The sequence below is a fragment of the Balearica regulorum genome, chromosome Z (genome assembly GCF_011004875.1).
Source record: "Balearica regulorum gibbericeps isolate bBalReg1 chromosome Z, bBalReg1.pri, whole genome shotgun sequence".
NCBI lineage: Eukaryota > Metazoa > Chordata > Aves > Gruiformes > Gruidae > Balearica > Balearica regulorum.
Genome location: NC_046220.1, coordinates 16,623,226 through 16,642,542, shown reverse-complemented (window position 1 = coordinate 16,642,542; position 19,317 = coordinate 16,623,226). Strand labels below are relative to the sequence as shown.

The 19,317-nt window shown below is 44.6% G+C and overlaps 2 protein-coding genes and 1 long non-coding RNA gene across 3 annotated transcripts in view; 1 reads left to right on the top strand and 2 right to left on the bottom strand.

Moving 5' to 3' along the window:
- NCBP1 (nuclear cap binding protein subunit 1) overlaps positions 1-8,221 on the top strand; it is a 31,529-nt gene extending 23,308 nt beyond the window's left edge. The window contains exons 19-23 of the mRNA XM_075740074.1: positions 993-1,096; positions 1,744-1,858; positions 4,294-4,437; positions 4,828-4,941; positions 5,845-8,221. Coding sequence (XP_075596189.1) covers positions 993-1,096; positions 1,744-1,858; positions 4,294-4,437; positions 4,828-4,941; positions 5,845-5,958 — 591 coding nt within the window. The 3' untranslated portion in view covers positions 5,959-8,221. The remainder of the gene's footprint in view (positions 1-992; positions 1,097-1,743; positions 1,859-4,293; positions 4,438-4,827; positions 4,942-5,844) is intronic.
- A 1,480-nt stretch (positions 8,222-9,701) lies between these two features.
- XPA (XPA, DNA damage recognition and repair factor) lies at positions 9,702-16,715 on the bottom strand. The gene is made up of 6 exons (XM_075740086.1): positions 16,427-16,715; positions 15,934-16,050; positions 13,759-13,864; positions 11,969-12,134; positions 11,371-11,488; positions 9,702-9,928 (listed from the first exon to the last, which is right to left on the bottom strand). The coding sequence occupies exons 1-6, from the start codon at positions 16,590-16,592 to the stop codon at positions 9,780-9,782; spliced, it is 822 nt and encodes a 273-aa protein (XP_075596201.1). The 5' UTR covers positions 16,593-16,715; the 3' UTR covers positions 9,702-9,779.
- Positions 16,716-17,146: 431 nt separating this feature from the next.
- LOC142599442 (uncharacterized) lies at positions 17,147-18,197 on the bottom strand. The gene is made up of 3 exons (XR_012833003.1): positions 18,104-18,197; positions 17,665-17,876; positions 17,147-17,516 (listed from the first exon to the last, which is right to left on the bottom strand). It is a non-coding gene; the product is annotated as an uncharacterized LOC142599442 (long non-coding RNA).
- Between the last annotated feature and the right edge of the window lie 1,120 nt (positions 18,198-19,317).

Sequence of the window (19,317 nt, the reverse complement as noted above, 5' to 3'; positions counted from 1 at the left end):
CCCTGGACCTATAAGTAAGGTTGCAGTGGTGACTTCATAAAGGGTTTTAACACTGAGATGGAATGTTTTCCCAAAATCCTAGGTCTGTGTTTCTTGGAAGATGAGACTCAGTAATCCAAAATTCTTCCTGGCAATACAGAAAGACAAATAGAGCATAGGATGCTATCCTGGGACTTGAAAGTTGAGTGCTGAGTCCTCTGCATGATTCATTCAGTTATTTTAATTTTCGTTCCTTAAAAGGAGCTTTGTTACACTTCCTTATTTGACAATGGGTGGTTGTAAGGATAAATACAGTGCAGGCTGTGGTTCTTAGATACCATGGCATTCAAGCACATGAGTAACTAAGATAAGCCTTTTTTCTGAACAGCTTGCAACTGCTTTAGTCAGTAACTCCTCTCTGCAGTTGCCTGCTAGATTGCTTGCAACCCCTCCAGAATCATGGCAGCGCCTGTAGCAAGTAAGCACTTCCATTGACTACACAACGCTGGCTCTGTCCTGAAATGAATGTGTCCTGTGGAGAAGAGCTTACTGTCACGTTTGAAGACTGTTGCAGTTGAAGGAGAATAGGCTAACAGTAGCTCCTTCTTTATGATGATCTGACAGGTATATATGCTCTGGTTTGAGTACTTCGATGTCAAATACTAGGACTTGTGTCTCTAAGGCCTCACTTCCAACTGTGATGCTTGTATTTTTTTTGCTTTTGTATGGAAGTATGTATGTTAACGAAGAGTGATACATCACTTTCACTAGAAGTAGAAAGGGTTGTTAAAATCAGAATGCTTTATGTAATTGATGTAGATCCTCTAATTTCAGCAGTTTTAGGCTAGACTACCCAGCTTCCTAAAGTATTTGAAATTACCCACTAACATAACTGATGTAGAGTTGCATCAAACCATCTTTGGTTTTATCTGAGGCTGGAATACTTTACACAGGTTATGTGTGCAAGCCCTTTTCTTATTTTGAATGACTGTCATGTCTTTCACAAAATATAGATGATTGCTGTGCTTGTGGACAAGATGATTCGGACACAAATTGTTGACTGTGCTGCAGTAGCAAACTGGATCTTCTCTTCAGAGCTTGCACATGATTTTACTAGGTAACAAGAATTTGTCTTGGGTTGTTATTTGTCTCTGAATTACTATTTTAAGCGGCCAGTACATAGTTTAATCTATGAAAACTGAGTAGTGGAAGAAAGAGGTACAATGAAGCTTTTGCTCCTTCTACAAAATATGTACTTCAGCATTTTTCTTTCCGGGTTGGGCTATGAGTGTTTACATGACAGTGCAAGAATGTTGCTAGCGTGTCATTTTGCAAGTAGTCTCTAAGCCTGCCAAAGCACAACAACACTGGAACTATTTCTGGACCAAGTCTGTTGCTCTGTGTTACACAGCTCTTAGCTTAGTGTGGTCCTGGTCTTTGGTTGAGGTATGTAACTTGTACCACCATTGATACGTTGTTTACTGAGGAGAGGTATTTGGTCTGAGAAGTCAGTTTCTTGGTAGTCTTGCAGTACACTGGTTTGGAAGTGTACTGCCAAAAATAGGAAAGAAATTATTGTTAAGCTTTCTTACATTACAGGTATGCCTTCCTGTATGCAGGATGTTTACTCACTCTAGTAGATGTCTTAGAATACACTAAGTTTGTTAAATTCCCCCAGATATATTTTTCTCTAAGAAACTACATTTTGTTTTCTATCTTGGAGTAATGTGTAATGTAGTGTTTTGAGCTTTGTGTCTTTCCTAGGTTTTATATCTGGGAGATCTTACATTCCACAATTCGTAAGATGAATAAGCATGTTCTGAAGATTCACAAAGAACTGGAGGAGACTAAGGCAAGATTGGCCAGGCAGCACAAGAGAGTGAGTAATTTGTTTGTAATTTTTAATTATTTTAAGCTAAGTTATACAAGCCCGCATGCTGCCAGACTGATGCACAGTTGGTTTTGGGAAGGGCTAAATAAATATTTTTATCGGGAAGCATATCTGTAGCACTAAAACATGAAAAAGTGGATGCATGTTCTCAGCCCACCTTTCTAATGGTAGCTATAACCTAAGCATTTAGTAAAATATTTAAGGGAATTCATATATATTTGCTCTGTTCAAGTTTTCTTTTAGAAGTTTTTCTTCCAATATGAGCATGTCTTCTACTTGCCTTCTAATCTGGATTCAAATTACTTCATTAGATAACAATAAGAGCAGTTAGAAATTGTTTACAGTAAGTTCTGATAAAGAGTACTCTTGCGGCTTCCATGCAGAAGTGCACAGAAACAGCTATTTGCTATTGAAAAGTTGGCTGTTACTGTTCTTCTGATGGATGCTGCTGGATTCTGACACTGGCATCTGTCACTTCCTTCTTACAGCTTATTTTTCTGAATACCTTTGCGTGATCTGGGTTACTATATACAACAAACTCATGAGCAAGCAGCCACTGTTGTGTTCTGTTGTCCCAAGTGGGGCAGTAAAATTGGGGTGAGAGAGTGCCTTCTGCTGCAGCTGCAGAAGACGGGGCCCTAGGAAACCTGGCTGAATGCAATACCTAGTCGTGATAGAGTGAAGTCAGTTTATTCAACATGTTTAGCGTTGCAGAGAGCAAGAGAATTTCCATGTTTGTATGTAGTACGTGAGTATGATTACCTGCATAAAACCTTAGCTAGCTCCAAAACATTGGATGAAGTTAATGTCAGGATTTGGCACATGGCAGAGCAGCTGCTGCTGATTTTTGAAGAAACCCGCACAAGTCAGTCATTTCTCCAGAAGTTTCTGTTGAGAGATCACCAATACCTCACAGTTTGCCAGTATTGGTTCATCCCAGCTCGTTCATCTTGTTTCCTTCACTCCTGGCAACAGTCATCCTAGTTGCTTGCATCCTCAACCTACATTGATCAGCAGTTAATAAATGCCTGTGATTATTGAAGACTTAGATGCAGTCATTGATCTTACTGTGAAGCAAAGGGCTTCTCTGGCGTCTCTAAACAAATATACCAGTGTTTTCATTTCTGTACTTGTCTCTCGCTGCAGCTCTTTATTACTGAGTACTTTAAATGAGTATTGTGCCAGGAAGAAACATTTGTATGCGACAGTGAGTAGTTCTGCAGGCTGTTGCTCTGCTGCATGACCATTCCTTTTAGAGGAAGTAAGCCTTTGAGTTTTGATGTCCCCAGCGTGAAGTGGATTGCCTTACTATGGAAAGAGTCCAAGGCTTACATGCTTTCTCTTAGGTCCTATTGGTCTTTTAGTGTTTTGAGTTCAGGAAAAGTAAGTTGCTATAGAGTGAATATAATTAAATTCTCACTTGCTGTGGTAAGTAATTTTTTTTTACACTGATTCAGAGCTGTAACTACCTTCTGGTTGTGAGTTTCGTTTGCTATGCAGTAGGTGAGTTAACACATGGACCCGTATTTGTCACAAGTTGCACATGCTCCTTTTACAAATACTTGAAGTTCTGAGCTGTTAATTTATGGGTATTTTTGCACAGAAACAATCCTTTGAGACTGAAGCAATATCTGTATTTGAATGTACTGTAATCCATTAGATTCTGCCTTTCCTCCTATATCCCTTACAGTCTTGCATAAGACTTTGTTACCTGAGCTTGCACATCTGGTACTTATGTGTATTTTGTGAGTTTTGTTGTTGTTTTGTTACTTTGTTTTGGTTTTGAGGCAATGAGAACATGCCATGTTCCTAGTTAGTAGTTTGGTTTCCATGCTGACCCTTTCCAGTCTGAGAGCATCCCTTTTGATCATGGAATATATAACACCATGGTCTCTAGTCTTACTTTTGTGCTAACCAGCCAGATTCATCTGAGTTCTTGCTCAGTGCTTTTCTTGCTGAGTGCTTTATTTCTTGGAGCATTGAGATTTCAGAACTGTTCATTGAATGAATTACCTGCCCTGCTGCAGTAGACACAATTTAAAAAATCTACACTGGATTTTTTTTTTTTTTAAATCTGTTCATTGTCTGGTAATGATAAAGCCAGCAGGAGTATTACCTTTTACTGTGTTTCCGTGAAATAAAGGACTAGTAAATCTTGTAGCTTGCTCTGGTTTCTCTGAAATCTTGATAGTATTTTTTTTTTAGGGCTTTCCCATATCAGCATTTTTTCTTTCAAATTTCTTTCCTGAATTATATCTTAAGTAAACGTCCTTCAAAATGCAATACTTACCAAGCTACAGAGTATCTTCAGTTGCTGTTCTTCAGCTGCTCTGCAGGCCTTTTCACATGGGGAACTGGAGGGCAGTAACAGTATCCACAGGTAGCCAGGTTGCTAGTTAGTTTTGTGTTGTTGTCACTTACAGCGAGATAGTGATGATGATGACGATGATGATGACCGAAGCAGTGATCGGGAAGATGGACCACTAGAGGAGCAGATAGAGCGCTTGCAGGAGAAAGTAGAGTCAGCCCAGAGTGAGCAAAAGAATCTCTTCCTTGTTATATTCCAGGTAATGATGGGTAAAGTCTCTTCTCACTTTCAACTTTTGAAGTTACTGGATTTGTAAGCTTTCAGTGTCACTTGCATCTCAGGCATCTTCTTGGAATAAGAATACAGGAAGGGGCTGATGGGTTTACTACGGGTTAGGGTCAGTCCAGATCACGCCCCTGCAAAGACTGCTGCTGAACAGGGTCTCAGGAACAGACTTGTGCTAGTGTACAGTTTTCTGAACAACCAGAAAGTAACTGGATTTTATTTGCTTACTAAATTCAGTAGTGAAATAATTGTTCCCACATTGCTGTTCAAAGATTGTCCCCCAAATCCTCTTACCTGAGGTTAGGATCCTGCTTTCGTTTGACAAGACTGAATAAGTTGGGTGGTTTTTTTCCCTCTCCTGCAGCGTTTCATTATGTTGTTAACTGAGCACTTAGTGCGCTGTGAAACTGGTGGAATTGATGTGTTTACACCTTGGTACAAGAGCTGTATAGAGAGGCTGCAGCAGATCTTCCTGCAGGTAAGTTTCATTTCTCTGTTTGGAAAGGCTGTGGGCAAGGGACATGCTGGTTAGACAAGTTTTGTGGCCGAAGCACTGAGCGCTCCATCAGAGTAGCAGCAGGTGGCAGCAGCACATCTCTGAAGGCTGGTGTGCTGCTCAGGTCGTAACTCTGGTTCAGGCCACATCTGCTGCAGACTGCTGGTGTGACTGGTCCTTGATTAATTCCCACGCTGTAATTGTACTGCAAAAAGATACCAAGATGTGATTATGAATTTTGCTGGGCTCTTCTTAACTGTGTGTTTATAGTAAGGGCAAAGTTGGGAGCAAACAATAATGTTAAAATAGATGTCTTTTAAATAAGTGGATTAAAATATCGCAGAGTTCCTTTTAATAAGATGCATAAATATCTATTAAAATCATTCTCGAATTCTTGGCTCTATTAAATCAGGTAAGAAGCACAGGTGACTGGATGAAAGTGATAGTAGTAGAAAATTATACTTGTGTGAGCAGAAGATAATGTTGAAGAACAGGAGTGGTGGTGTAATTTTCCCCTGGGCTGAACCCTTCCCTAGTAGTAAATGTGGCTTTGGAGGAAAGCAAATAGCATGATTTTCCTAGGATATCTCTGCAGTTGCATGGTATCGTGCACACAATTCAGGGTCCGGTAGTGAAGAGCTACAGGGAGCACAGTGCTTCTCAAGACAGGATTTCAACTCGTGCTTTCTTGTCGCTATCAGTAGTGGCTCTGTAGTATGCCTTTCTTGTCAGTGGCTGTGTTGTGGAAATAAGATATGCTTAACAGTTTTAATGAAAACATTTGACCTGTGATTCTTACATGTCCTGACTTCTCTGCTTGCTCTTATATAAAGATAAATTAAAACAATAAAGGTTTGTGGTTTGTTTTTGTTTTTTATTTGCCAGCATCACCAGATAATCCAGCAGTACATGGTGACCCTAGAGAACCTCCTCTTTACAGCTGAACTGGACCATCACATACTGGCCGTGTTTCAGCAGTTCTGTGCTCTGCAGGCCTGAGGATTATTCATGGGCAGAGTCTTGTCTGCAGGACTTCAATGATTTTATTTTTTTCTTTTTAAATGAGAAAACTTGATACGGGGATGAAAGGAACTTTTGACTAAAACTGGCTTTCATGTGCTTCTATATAAAACAATACAGTACTCTAACCAACAGGAAACTGTGTAAGCATCATAAGCCTTACAAGATATGACTGATAGGGGATAGACGTGAAGTAAAGTATGAATTCTTTTTGTCGTCTTTTAATTTGGTTTGACTTTTGACTTCATGATAGTATTTTTTTCTCCTGTGTTGTTTATATAAAAAATAAAAATCAAGGAAAAAAAACCCAAACCAAAACAAAAACCCCAAACAATAGGATTTGTTACCTCTGCACGGTCCTTTAATCAAAGGAATTGCAGAAATGAGAAACAGTTCATAGTGTTTTGTGAGTATGAAAGGGAACACACCTTCTCAGTGAGCAGTGTGGTTAGGTTCCCCAGTGTGGCATAGGAAAAGTGTCTTAACTTTAAGCATGTGAAACACTTGAGTTAAGCTTTCAGAGTAGCATAGAGCAAATGGATTTATTACCAAGCCAGTGAGGTTTTCACAGTTTGAAAGAACATGGTTGTAATACAATTGAAACATGTTTTTTTAATGTATTGTTTAGTGTCTTATTACAGTAGCTATAAACGATCAGTGGAGGAACTTCATGGACAGCTTCTGAAAAATGGAATCCTTTTTGCAGTATAGCTGAAGAATCAGGAACTGTTCCTGGCAGCAGTCTTCACTGGTAGATAGAGTAAGCAAGAGTTGGTGGAACAAACTTTCAACTTCTGTACTGCAAGCCTTACCTGGGTGTTGGAAGCTCCAGCCCCAGATGCCAGGGGAGAGGGCAGGGCAGCATTCAGCAATTCCTTTATTTCAGCCTGTAAGTAACGGGGCTGCCAAGCTTGCGCTGGGCTGGACCTGCATCCCAGAAATCTTTCTGATGGTGAATGAACCGAGAGCCTTTGCCTCACCTGGCTTGGTAAAAACTGGTTTGCAGTGGCTGCATCTGCTACCCTTCCCTTGCTTTAAAATGTGACAGCAGCCCATGGCTCCCATGTCTTCAGAAGGCATTTTGATGCTAAATTAAGTGATGTCTCACAGGAGAGTTAGACTGGGGAAACACAACCTGAACATAGAGTAGCCTTAGTTTTGAGTTATGCAAATAACGTTACATATGTAAAGGCCAAACCAGAGTGGTCTGTATTGCGGTAAGCGGTGATGAATGGCAAAGATGCTGCCTTAGGTGCTCAGGTCCATCAGTGTGCAGTGTATTTCCAAGCTGTTTATGTTCTCTTCATTTTGCAGATGAATGTTTAAAAGAATTTCATACCCAGTGCTATTCAGTTTAAGCAAAGTATTTTTTCAAGTATTATGCCTAGTAATGCATTTCATCCATACATTGACCAATTGACCTGAAGAAGCAAGGAGGGTGAAAAAAATGGAACTAATTGGCCAAAGTTTGTGTGGCCTGTAGCAATCTGATACATCCTCATAGACTTAGATCTGTTACTTCTGCTTTCTCAGCCTACCCTTTCTGATTTGACTGATCCCTCCATTCTTTCAGCGTATACTGTTAATTGTTGTGAATTCGCTTTATGCAAGGGTTCTGTCAGTCATACACAGACTTCTGCTTCAGTCTTTCTCTGTTAATGTTCTTGAGTAATCAAATAGTTGTTTGGGTTTTTTTTTTTAAAAAAATGTTTAATACTGTAGTTTTAATTGGGGTTTAATAGGGTTTGTTTTTTTTCCCACTGGCTCGCATCAATATGAGTTCTGATATTAACTAATGGTGGGGGTCTGACTATAAATGTGACTTCTGTAAAACTGATACTGCAGTTAAGACTTGCAAACCTGTAACTTCCTCTGAGCCTTGACAAATACGGGTGCTGGGGATCCAGTTGCAAATGCCTGAGCATAATCCTATGATTTAAAACCAAATAGTAATGTCTTTCAAAATTGATTTTACTTCCATGGTCAGCATGGACTTTGATTACATTTCTGGGGTCTGTTGGAAACCTTCCCCTCTTTGTAGGTCCAGTGACATACACCTGATTTGACTGGGAAAGTGGTTGGATCTGTAGGAAAGCAAAGGAGATGCTTGCATAGTGATACCAGCAGTTAACTGGAGAAACTTGGAACTGCTGAAGCATAAGGTGGTGGATAGCGTAAAGATGCTGTAGAAATGTGGTTGGTAAAAATGCACAATTAAAGACAAAAATAAATGAAGGTGAAACAGATTGCTACTGGGAGTGTTTGTTCTACCTATTTTGGGGGGCCTCCTGAAGCCAAGGAGCCACAGCAGGGTTACGCTGGTGCTAAATGCAACTGGGGTTGGTACAGTGTCATTACCCCATGCTGTTGCTGGTACCCGAACGCACAAGCCTTCACCTTGCACTACAGGTTGATCAAACAGGTTTCCCCCCAAGCTGTACAGCCAAGTGAGGCAAGAAGTGATGTGTGTGCTGCTGTGGGTGCCAGGAGAGAGCTGATGTGGAAATTCTCCCTCTCCCGGGCGGTGCTGCTGCCCGAGGCAAGGCAGGGGTGCGCCAGTGGTGCATGCTGAGGGGTGGCTGCTGCAGCCTGCCCACAGGTAAATAATTTGGCAGCCAGCACACACCACCCAGCTGCCCTGGAGAGGTTTGGGACCCAAGACAGCACTGGGTCACAGAATAGTGATGCAGATGGAGGCCTACTACCTCCAAAAGCTCTGCCAGGACCTGCCTCCTGCCCTCCAGCCCCCTCCACCTGCCAGGGTCCTAGACCATGCAGGGCCCCAAGGCCCCCCATGCTTGATGGGAAGGCAGGCAATGTAGGGCCACAGGCCCTGGCAGAGCACTGGAAAGGTGAAGGACTGCTAGTCTGACACCTCTCCTCCTGTAACATTTCAGTTCTGCACAGCCACAGTGGCCCAGACTCCCCTAAGTGGTCTCCAGAGACTTCACCAAGATCCGCCCTACTTACAATGGTGAACAAATGCAGAGCAGCTGCCTGGAGCATGTTCCTTCCCTTCAGCCATTTCCACAAGCATTCCCCAACAGCTGTAAGAACCCACGATTTGAAATTTGAACTTGAAAATAAATCCACCCTCTACTGAAAGCAAACGTAACTTGGGTGCACTTAGATCTACCTTGAAATGCTACTTCAACCCCCTCCCCGAGTAACAGGTATTTGTCAGAAATTTGTAAAAAAGGATGAAGTTGCACTGCAAGAATCAGCTTGGTCCCTGGTCCAAAACTTGGGAGAAAAGCAGTAGAAAATACACCTAATGACTCTCCCCTGCAAAACATGGTAGAGAGGTGTCATAGCCTCCCCAGGAGCAGGCAGCTTTCCTTTTGAGGGAATTCTCCTTTAATGGAGTTAAGTCTCCAACTCCCAAGCAGGAGAACCTGCCTCACAACACATTTTCCACCCACTAGAGGTGCTTCATCAGCTCCTTGCCCTCTGCCCACCCATGACAACAGTAACCGGAAACTAGACAAGTTAAGACAAAGTAAGGAGCCTTCCTCCTCTAACAGAAGCAGGCAAGTTCACCTTAATTTCATCAGCATATGAAGCAGCATGACACTAACTTTTCTTTTTGTGTACAAGGTACCACTTTATTGAACCACTAAAAATGGGCGATGTTCTACCCAATGATCTAGGTTAAACGCCAAAGCTTACTGTTCTGTAGAGCTTACAACCAAGGAACACCATTCTTCACAGAACTCAGCAACACTTATTCATAATTAGCATTTATTTGACTTTAATATTTACCATTAAAAAGATCATTAAATAAAAAAATCAGGATAACACTACATTTTCTCATAAGTTAATTCATGGCCACATACAGTACATGTCTTTTTATATGTATCTTCATCAATGTTTTCTTCTGGTCCATACTCATGTTCATGGATATTAGCCTCTTTCTTCCACAAACTACTCCTGACAGCACGGCGGAGTTCTGATGAGAAACATAAGAAAGTTTTAAGATTTAAAAAAAATCTTAAATAGCGCTTAATAAAACTCAAGCTAACTGCCTTTCTGAGGAGTTGACAATGTGCTTGTTGCCTGCCTTCCATGAATTTTGGGCGAGAATCTGCTGTTGCAAGAACAAGCTTTGACTTGCCTTGCAATCTTCACCTTGTTTGCATATTTTAAAGGCTAAGAACTGCACGGACATGAGATCTCACAGGAGAAGATTTTCCATCTGTGCTAAGTACGTGTTGCCTAACGCTTTTTTACACAGAGCCATTCAAAGGTATCCAAAAGGGGTAGGTGGAATGCAGAGGAAAACTTTTTATAAAACACCTCATTGTTTTACATGACCAATAAAGAGTACTTTTCATTCAGGTCACAGTTAGCCTCCCAAATGACTTGGCATTCTCTAAGCTTTATGCCCAATACCGCGAGTTGCCTCTGCAGCAGCCACCGTGAAGCCAGTGGGTTTGCCAGAGCACACAAGCTGGCAGCTCAGCCCAGGATACTACGTTGCAAGTGGGTGGCAAGCATACCGAACAGCAAAATGCAGTCACGTTTTGAGCCAAGCCAACTTCGTCACGTTAAGGCCTGTACTTGCATGGCGCTCTGGCACCTTGGCTACAGTCTGCTGCCAGTCCCTCTGCCTGCTCAACGCCAGTGGTCAAGACAGGGGTTATTTGCTCAGGCTCGCGTTCTGCCTCCCCCAGACAATACAGCCTGCCTGAGCTTTCTGCCTCTAAAAAGCCGACCCAAAGCAAAGCGTGGATGCTACAGGCAGCGCAGACAACACGGTAAGCCACAGCTCTTCCAAAGAAACAAACATGCCATCTTTTTTTGAAACTACTAGCATGCCTGTGCTCAAAGTATTTTTCAAAAGTTCTACCCATTTAATACTCTCCCAAATACTAGTTTTATCAGGAAAAAAAAAAAAAAGGATAATGAACAGTAAAACAACAGCTGGGAATACCAGGAACATTGGGAAAAGACATTTTTCTACCTTCATTTACAACCACTCCACCTGAAGGCACACGTATGACAGAATTATAACCCACTGCCACAAAAATCCATGTTCTCTGCAAGCCAGGAAAAGTAACAGGAACAATCTACAGCACATTCTAACCCATACCAAACAACTTAAACACCATCATGAACTGTCATAATTGATCTCTCTCACTTACATCATGTCCACAGGACAACAGGGTAATTCAGATTGGAAAGGACCTCAGATGTCCGGTCCAATACTCTGCCCAAAATAGTCAGCTATGAGGTCAGACCAGTCTGCTCCGGGTTTACCCACACAGCCCTTGAAAACATTCATTTTGCCACACTGAAAATTTTCTAAATACTTTAATCAGATGCAGAAACAAATTCACACAGGACTGTATTTTACTTCAGGTACTCCAATATGAAAGTTTAGTTCCTTACCTTTAACTTTCTTATCAAACTTCTTCTGCTTCATCTTCTCTCTGCTGTCACGGCGGAGTTCCTTTGCTTCTTGCAATGATTCTTCACTTCCCCAGACTTCAAGAGAACGCTTGATTACCTACAGGATGGACATAAATGTGTTTCTTTTTCCCCTGAAATGATAAAAATAAACTATTCTAACTCACAAATTTAATTTTTTCCCTGCACACAAACAAGTCAACCCAATCTTGTCTCTGCCTCCCATCTGTCTCTGTGCTTCCGAACCACAAACATGGCATTCCTTCCATAGTCAGAGGCAACATTGATTTTCAGTATCAGCTAGGTGTAACTTACTCAGAAAGTCACACCCAGCTCTTAATTTTGTGCATACTCAACTGAAGCAGCAGCATTCCTATAAAAGTAGCAAACAAGAAATAACAAGAAAATCTACTTGCCTTTCCAGCCACCCAACTGGCTCTTTTACTATAGAGCAAAATTTACACAAGCTATGTGTAATATACTTAGCTTTGACAAAATCATTCAGGAATCAGCACTTAAGTGACACATTTCTGCTACCAGAGTTGTACGAAACCAAAAAATACACTAACAGTTTCTATACCTGTAGTTTTAAATAAAGTTTCATGTCACCCCACCGTGAATTGTGAGGGTTTTTCTTCACAATGAATCTGAGCACTGGTTCCCTCTTGTCCAAGTCACAGTCTTTAAGAAGATACTCTTCTTTTGCTTCTGTCCTTGTTATAAGCTTGTGTTTATCTTCAGCATCTCTGAAAGATGAAAAATTATTGAGAAAGCTACACCAAAAACCACATTATTAACATCTAAGTCACCACCACTTCTAACATTCCTGAAATACAGGCAACCCTCATCCTCTCAGTTCCTAATACATGCAATTAACTTTGCAATCCAACAATCCAGCTAAACTCCAGGATAGGTTTTCTGAAATTAAGTCTAAAAATTCTCCCATTTGAGCAAACACAAGCTGAGAAGCCTGATTTTCTACAAGGGCTTTCCTTCTGTTTTCTTACAAGAAGGAAAGAAACTGAAACTTAAAAGCAGTATGAATAATTTTAGGTATTCACCTAACCCAGATGCAATTCAAGAGGACAAAAGTTATAAGCCTGACACATGGTCAGGAGAGAAAGAATGTGTAATGTGAGACAGGTCAGATCACCTGAGAATATACACGCTCCATATGCTGCTGCTAGATCCCAGAAAGAGATCAGTGACAGAGTACTTGTTTCTAAATAGGCAGCAGGCAGACCAATGGTAAAATAAAGACCTTAAAATATCGTAGCTTTTACCAGACATATAATAAAAAAAATGCGTAACCACAGCAGCATTTATGAGTTAATGAAAAAAATTACATTTACGCAATCCTGACTGAAGTATAACTTGAATTGCTCGAGCCGGAACAATCTGCTGAACGGTAAGTGCTAGCAACAGTCATCAAGGAAGTACTGCTATAAATGCAGCTTTACTAGAATTCAAAGTTCACAGTAAAAGCTAATGCACTGAGGGATCTCTAGAAACGTTCAGCCACAAGAGCTACTTAATCCGAAAGAAAACCACTCCTAAGGCTCCGAGCCTGCTCCTTAACATCCTTTTTCCACTCGTCTCACCTTCAAGAGACAGCACTTTGTCTCTAATGACTGTGAACTGCCCACACCACGTGCACACCTCTCACCGCTGCCTGTAGTAAACGAGGAAGTTCTCAGAACAAACTGGCTGCGAGTGGCTTCCCTCCCCCCCCCCCCATTCATCCATTCATCCTTACACTCGGGTGGCTGGCTGCTTCGTCGTTTAATTGCGCTGGTTATCTCGATGGCTTTTGGAGCCGGTTTCTCTGTGTGTAAAGATTGCCTTCTGCTCAAGGTCAAACTCCTGCTTACCCTGCAGGTCAACCCATAACCTCCGGTGGGGGTTCTGCCCTTTGGCTGCCACGCTCCCAGCCCACTCATGCTGACCAAAGTACCAACTTTACTCGGGTTAATTCACCGGGATAGCAAACACTCCTAATCCCCGCTCCACTTCAGAAAGCAGACAGCCCATACTCTATCAGTTTTTTAAATAGCTCTAAGTCTGCAACTAGACATTAACTTCCACACTGACAAACACACCAAAGGCTCTCAAGACACGTTTCCATAACGTTATGTGAAAATCTACTCATGTCCCCTAGGACAGTCTCATGAGACAATGCTGGTTTTCACTTCCATGGCAGAAAACTCAGGTCATCAGTCAGCTTCTTTACTTTTTCAGTATGTATTAAGTTACTGAAAAACGTCTTTGCTGACAGCATTTTTAATTAAATAGAATGATCGTAATTAACTAAACTATAGCCAGCAATCTTTACATAAAATAAAGCTTCCCTCTCCTGGTTATTTGTAATACCTGCAATTATCACACGTTGCCCAATCAAAGTGCTGCATTAGGTAGGAATCCATGAATTCTTTGCCACAGTCTCCACAGATGAGATAGTCAAATTCTAGTACAGGTGCTAATGGAAAGAAATTTTTTTTAAGGAACTACTACGTTAAAAACAAGCATCTGGAGTTGGTATTATAGGCAATTTTACTAAAATTTATAGTTCTTACAGTATTCGTTACAGACTACTTTCACTCTATCGAAGTTTTTCAGAAAGATACAGTACAAACTCAAATCCATAACCATGCAATCACATCTCTGCTGGTATATTTCAGTTCTTGCTGGAAGGCTCGCTGTATTAAGTATTGGATTTCAACATTCAAATGCACACATTTGTTTCAACTTAGCCATTGTTTAAAAAAAAAAAAATTCTCCACACGTCTCCGTAAAGTGCTTCCTATCCCCTCCTACTGCTTCCTGCGTTCTGGCCCTCCAAAATACGTCCTGATTTAGAGGACATGCAGGCAGGAACAGGAGTAAGCACAGAAGGGGACGCACTTCGAAGGGGGTGGCTAGAGCAGGAAGCAGTACGGGAGCCGCACTGGCATCATAGTCCTCTCAGCTCTGCTCCCGTTTTTTTCCTAGCTCAGCCACACCTGCCTCTCCCTAACCGAGCCCAACAGAGGCCTGGGGCAGTTGGCAAAGCTCTTGTCCATTGCAGCTGGCAGAAATGGAGGTGGATGGCCAGAGAGCTGCTAGGAGTGGAATGGGGATGGAGCTCCACTACAATCCTCTCCCCAAGCCCTCTCAGCACTGCTCCAAGCCCAGACTCATCCCAGTGCCGGCCATCACTTCTGGCCGCATCCTCGCCGGGCGGATCACCTCCAGCGTCATCGCCATCTGCTTTATGTTCCATGGGACATCAAGAAACCCTGATTCAGGTAACCGCAGCTATAAGACATGTTCCTTTAATAGTAATATTGCAATTCTAGCAGAGAATTAACATTTTTATAAAGTTTCACAAGCTGAAAGTGAGGTAATGCTGCAGAATATTAACGATACCTGAAACAGAAGATTAATGCTTGATGAGCAGCACCATACATTTTTAATTGCATTTGCATTTATAGCAGATTCGATCTAGCAAAGACGACATTTTATGCCAATTCCGTCCTACCAACGAGAGTGGGATGCTCAATACTTCACATAGTCATGCTCTTACATCACATTTCATCATTTATGGCAGTACTCCCGAACGTAAAGACTTTTTATTAAGACAATGACATTATGAATTACACAGCAAAAATACCCCCGGTGCAAAGGCATCCCAGAGCTACTTAATTTATTGTTAAAAGATCAGCCCCTCAGAAGAAGTAGGGCTGCTAATTGTTTACTCTCTTAATGAAAGCTGGTGGTGATTTCTAACAAAGAGATACACTGCACCAACAGCCCTGCAGCTGATTCAGAGCAGAACAAAGCAAGACAAAGACAATCCCAGAGAAGAAAGTGAATCTATTTTGGGATCCTTACTTCTCCATTTGCTTTTTGGAGGGAGAATATCACAAGACAGTATGTCGAAATCCTCCACCAAACGATCAGCAATCTGGCGTCAGTACGTTTTATAACGATAAAACCTGGCACTGCAGCAGTGCTCTGATCTTGGCATAAACGATATAAACCTCAAAATTCCCAGAACCAACGAAGCCGCACAGACATACTCTTATTTTGGTCTTAAAATCAAAATTCCCGAAAGAAGTAGTGGAAATAGCGTTTACCGGGGAAAGGAAAAAACTGCTATACCCAAGGGCATTCACTGCGTCCCACTTCCGCGGCTTAAAATTCTTCATTTTTAATTACCGCGTTTTTGCTAGCTGCTTTAATGCTGAAGGAATCGGACGCGCCAGAAGTCGAGCACATGCAGAAGGACGTGTTAGGAGGAAGAAGGAAGGGAGAAAAGAAAAAAAAGGGGGGGGGGGGGAGGGGAGGAGGAAGAAAGGGGGGGAAAAAAGCCCGGGAAAAAAAAAAAAAAAAGGCGCCCAACCCGCCCTGCTCGCTCAGTCCGAAACCGGCTCACTGTCGCCCCCGCGCCTTCCTGCCCTCCCCCTCCAGCTCCACGCACACGGCACCGCCTCCTCCCGGCGCCCCAGCCACCACTTTCCTGCACGGCTCCCTCGAGTAATTTTTTTTTTTTTTTTTTTTTTTTACCGGGGGGGTGCACGATTTTCTCGGCGGCGCCGGGCTCTTCCTCCTCCTCCTCCTCCTCCAGGAAGAAGCCCCCTCCCGTATCGACGACCTTGGGGGGGACCCGAGCCCGCACGCCGCCTGCAGAAGACAAACGAGACGCCGCGTTAAGTGCCGCGGCGGGAGCCGCCGCCGGCAGGGGGCGCGCGCGCGCGCCCCCGCGGCGCGAGGCGGGGGGCCGCGCCGCGCGCGCGAGGGCCCCCCTCCCCCCACGTGGGGGGAGGGGGGCCCTCACGCGCCGCGGCTTTCCACCCCCCCCCACCCCTTCCCGCTCCCGCTCCCCTCCCCCTCCCGGCCGCCCCCGTCGCCTCGTGCCCAACGGCGCCGCGGCCCCCCCCCCCCCCCCCCGCTTCCACCCCGTTCCCGTCCCGTATTTCCCCCACCCCCACCCCCGGAAAGTAAAAGGGCGCGGGGAGCCGCCCGGCCAGGCCGGGCCCGTCCGCCGCCACCGTCCGACCTGCGGCAGGGTAGGGCCGAGCCGCCAGCCGCGCCTGCCGCAGTGCCAGCGCCCGTTGCCGGTTCCGCTCGATCTTCGCCAGGGCAGCCGTCGAGAGGGGTTGCCGCTCGCCTGCCGCGCCCGAAGCCTCCTCGGCCGGGGCCGGGGCCGGGACCGCACCCGCCATGGCGGCGGCGGAGCAGCGGAGCCCCACGGATTCCCCCCCGCTCCGGCAGCGGCGACTCGCCCTTCCCCTCGCCGAGCCGCCGCCGCACTGCGCCTGCGCAGAGAGGAAGGCGGGGGAGGGGGCGAAAGGGGCGAGGCCCTCCGCGCAGGCGCGCAATCGTCGCCTCGCCTCCCCGCACCGCCACGGCGGGCCCCGCCCCGCCGCCGCGCGGGGCGTGCCGGGAAGCGGGGGAGGGGAGGGGGCGCGCGGGGACTGGAGGGGCGGGGGCTGCGGTCTGCGTGGCGCCCGGCCACGGGGGGCGGGGGGCGCCGCCCGGCCCGAGGGGGCACGGCCGGGGGAGGGGAGCGGGGGGCGCTGCGGTGCCGGGGGCCCGGGATTTCAGTCCGGGGCGGGGAGGGGGGAGGGGGGGGGAGGGGAGCCGATGACCCTGCGATTTCCGCGCTGGCCCGAGTGTGCCTTTCGAGCGCTTTCTGCACCAACCCTCGTTTTAGGCTTGAGCAACTCCGTTAAAAAAAAAAAAAAAAAAAAAATTTTAAACCCCCCCACCCCCCCCGTACGGCAGGAATTCCTTAACAGTTTCAGGCAGCAAACAGCCCTTTTGTCCGCGAAACACCGCTCGGGCCGTACTTCTCTGTCGGAACGCGGGCGTGCGGCCGCCCCGGCGCAGCCCTGCCAAAGTCCTGCGGGGAGGTTTTACAACATGGATGTGGCAACGCCCGCCCGACGGGGAGCCCCGAGCGCGGGGCCGGCGGCCCGATCGGTCAGGGGCGCCCGGGGTTCTCCTCCCGCGGAAAACGGCACAGTTCTGCCGCTCCGGGGGAAGTTTACCCTAGCTTTTACCCGAGCCGGGGGGGGGGGGGGGGGCAGCCCGGGGTACCCCACCTCGGTAGCGCTGCCAGAGCAGTTTTCACCGCATTTTCGTTTCTGGGGGGAAAAAAAAAAAAAAAAAAAAAAGCCCCACAGGAAACGTTCTCTTTCGTTAACAGACAGCATGGCTGTACTGATAGCATGGCAGTTGGCAGCCCTGGGTGATCCCAACCAGGCTCGGCACGGGATCTGAGAGTTTTCTTACCAAAATCCCCGTCGCTACCTTTAATGGTTGCGCGGGATCCGCGCGCAAGAGGAAAGGCAGAATAAATGGAGCCCGTAGCCTTCCTTCTTGATGAGATACGCGTAAATGGCTTTGTCATGCAAATGTGGCTCTAAGCCACTTTCATATAAAGCCAGCTTAATACCGAATAGCCCGTGATCCCCGCCTGTCCGTGAGGCAGTGCCTGCCCTGTCCTTGAAGCAACGGAAATGAAGACATTGGTACAGATGTTCGCTCCCTGCCTCCATACTGAATTGGCATGACCTTACAGCAGAGAAAGAAGTCTCCCCCCCCCCCCCCCCCAAAAAAAAGCCTCTCACTTCCATGGGACTACATTAATTTTCCGCCAACCCTTCCCTGCCGCCCTCAGAATACCTCCCCGCGCCCCTCCGACCCAGCCCTGACTGCCCGCAGTAATTACCTGCATAACTCCGCTGGTCAAAAAAACATTTTATTTCTTTTTTAGCCTGTCGTCCGTGCACCGTATTAACTTTCTACAGCAGCCGGCAGGGTGTGCTGTGAACGCTGTGAAAAGAACGTCCTGCTTCTGGGAAATTTTTTTTTTTTTTTTTACGTGCGTATATATATTTAAACTCAGATGAAGACATTTTAAGTGGTTCAAATATTTGCAAGAGTGTAGGTAGTTCCTCCCGTCGATTAGGGTACTTCTCTTGTCACAGATCACAGAACCCCTTCCTTAAAAATTTATAACCAAGTCATATGAAACTGTCCACTTTCAGCAAGATTGCTTTTCAGTGTTTGTATAAAGTTGGAAAAGTGCCACAATGAACATGTCCAAATAGCTTTCACAGTCAAAGAGAAGGGTCTGTAACACAAGATATTTAATAGATGAAAATATAAATTGTAATCCTAGCCTACAGGAAGCAGCTGATGAAAACTGTACGGTATGACCCTATCTTTCTCCAACTTCATTACGCTCTCCTTTGGACTTACTTTCAAAAAGATTAATAAATAGATCAAAAACAAGTAAAATAAAAGTAGTTTGAATTCAAGTGTTTACTAGATGACTTGGACATGGAATTGTTTCCTTGAAAAGCAAACACACGCATGTTTGGATTCCTTATTTTATTCTAGTGCCACTCTTTTTTTCCCTTGTTCTGTAGGAGTAGAAATTTAGGGAAGAATGAACTTTTGAGTTGTGCTTGGGGTTAACAAATAGTTCTGTATCATTCACAAACCAAAAGACAGCGTTAAAATGAAGTCAATTTTGGGACCCTGCGTAAGGGTTTTAAGGGCAGAAGGACATTATTATGCAACCAAACTGGAATTAGGATTAAAAGCAAATCAGAATATATAAACAAAAAGGAAATTCAGCGGCAAGGCACTCAAACAAAATCGGCTGTAGGCTGCAACTATCCGTGCAATGCAGCTAGCGCTTTATTAAGTGAAACTGTTTTAAAAACGTACACTAGAGGGGTTTTTTTCCTTTTTCTCTGGATCAGACAGGGCAATCACAGCAGAATATTCTCTGCTTCCAACCAGAATGAATCAAATACAGTGCTCCTAATTTTCATGGTCATGAGAAGGTAATAAAACTAACAGTTATATATTAGCCAGGGGTTACAAACTATCTCACATGCACTCCTCTGGTCATGTGATAATACTCATATTTAA

What these genes read in the sequence shown, in the direction of transcription:
- XPA (XM_075740086.1), bottom strand. Translation starts at nt 16,592, where the DNA reads ATGGCGGGTGCGGTCCCGGCCCCGGCCCCGGCCGAGGAGGCTTCGGGC. An exon ending in TCGGCCCTACCCTGCCGCAG is followed by an intron (nt 16,051 to 16,426) that starts GTCGGACGGTGG and finishes TGTCTTCTGCAG; the next exon opens with GCGGCGTGCGGGCTCGGGTC. An exon ending in GCAACGTGTGATAATTGCAG is followed by an intron (nt 12,135 to 13,758) that starts GTATTACAAATA and finishes TTCATCTTTCAG; the next exon opens with AGATGCTGAAGATAAACACA.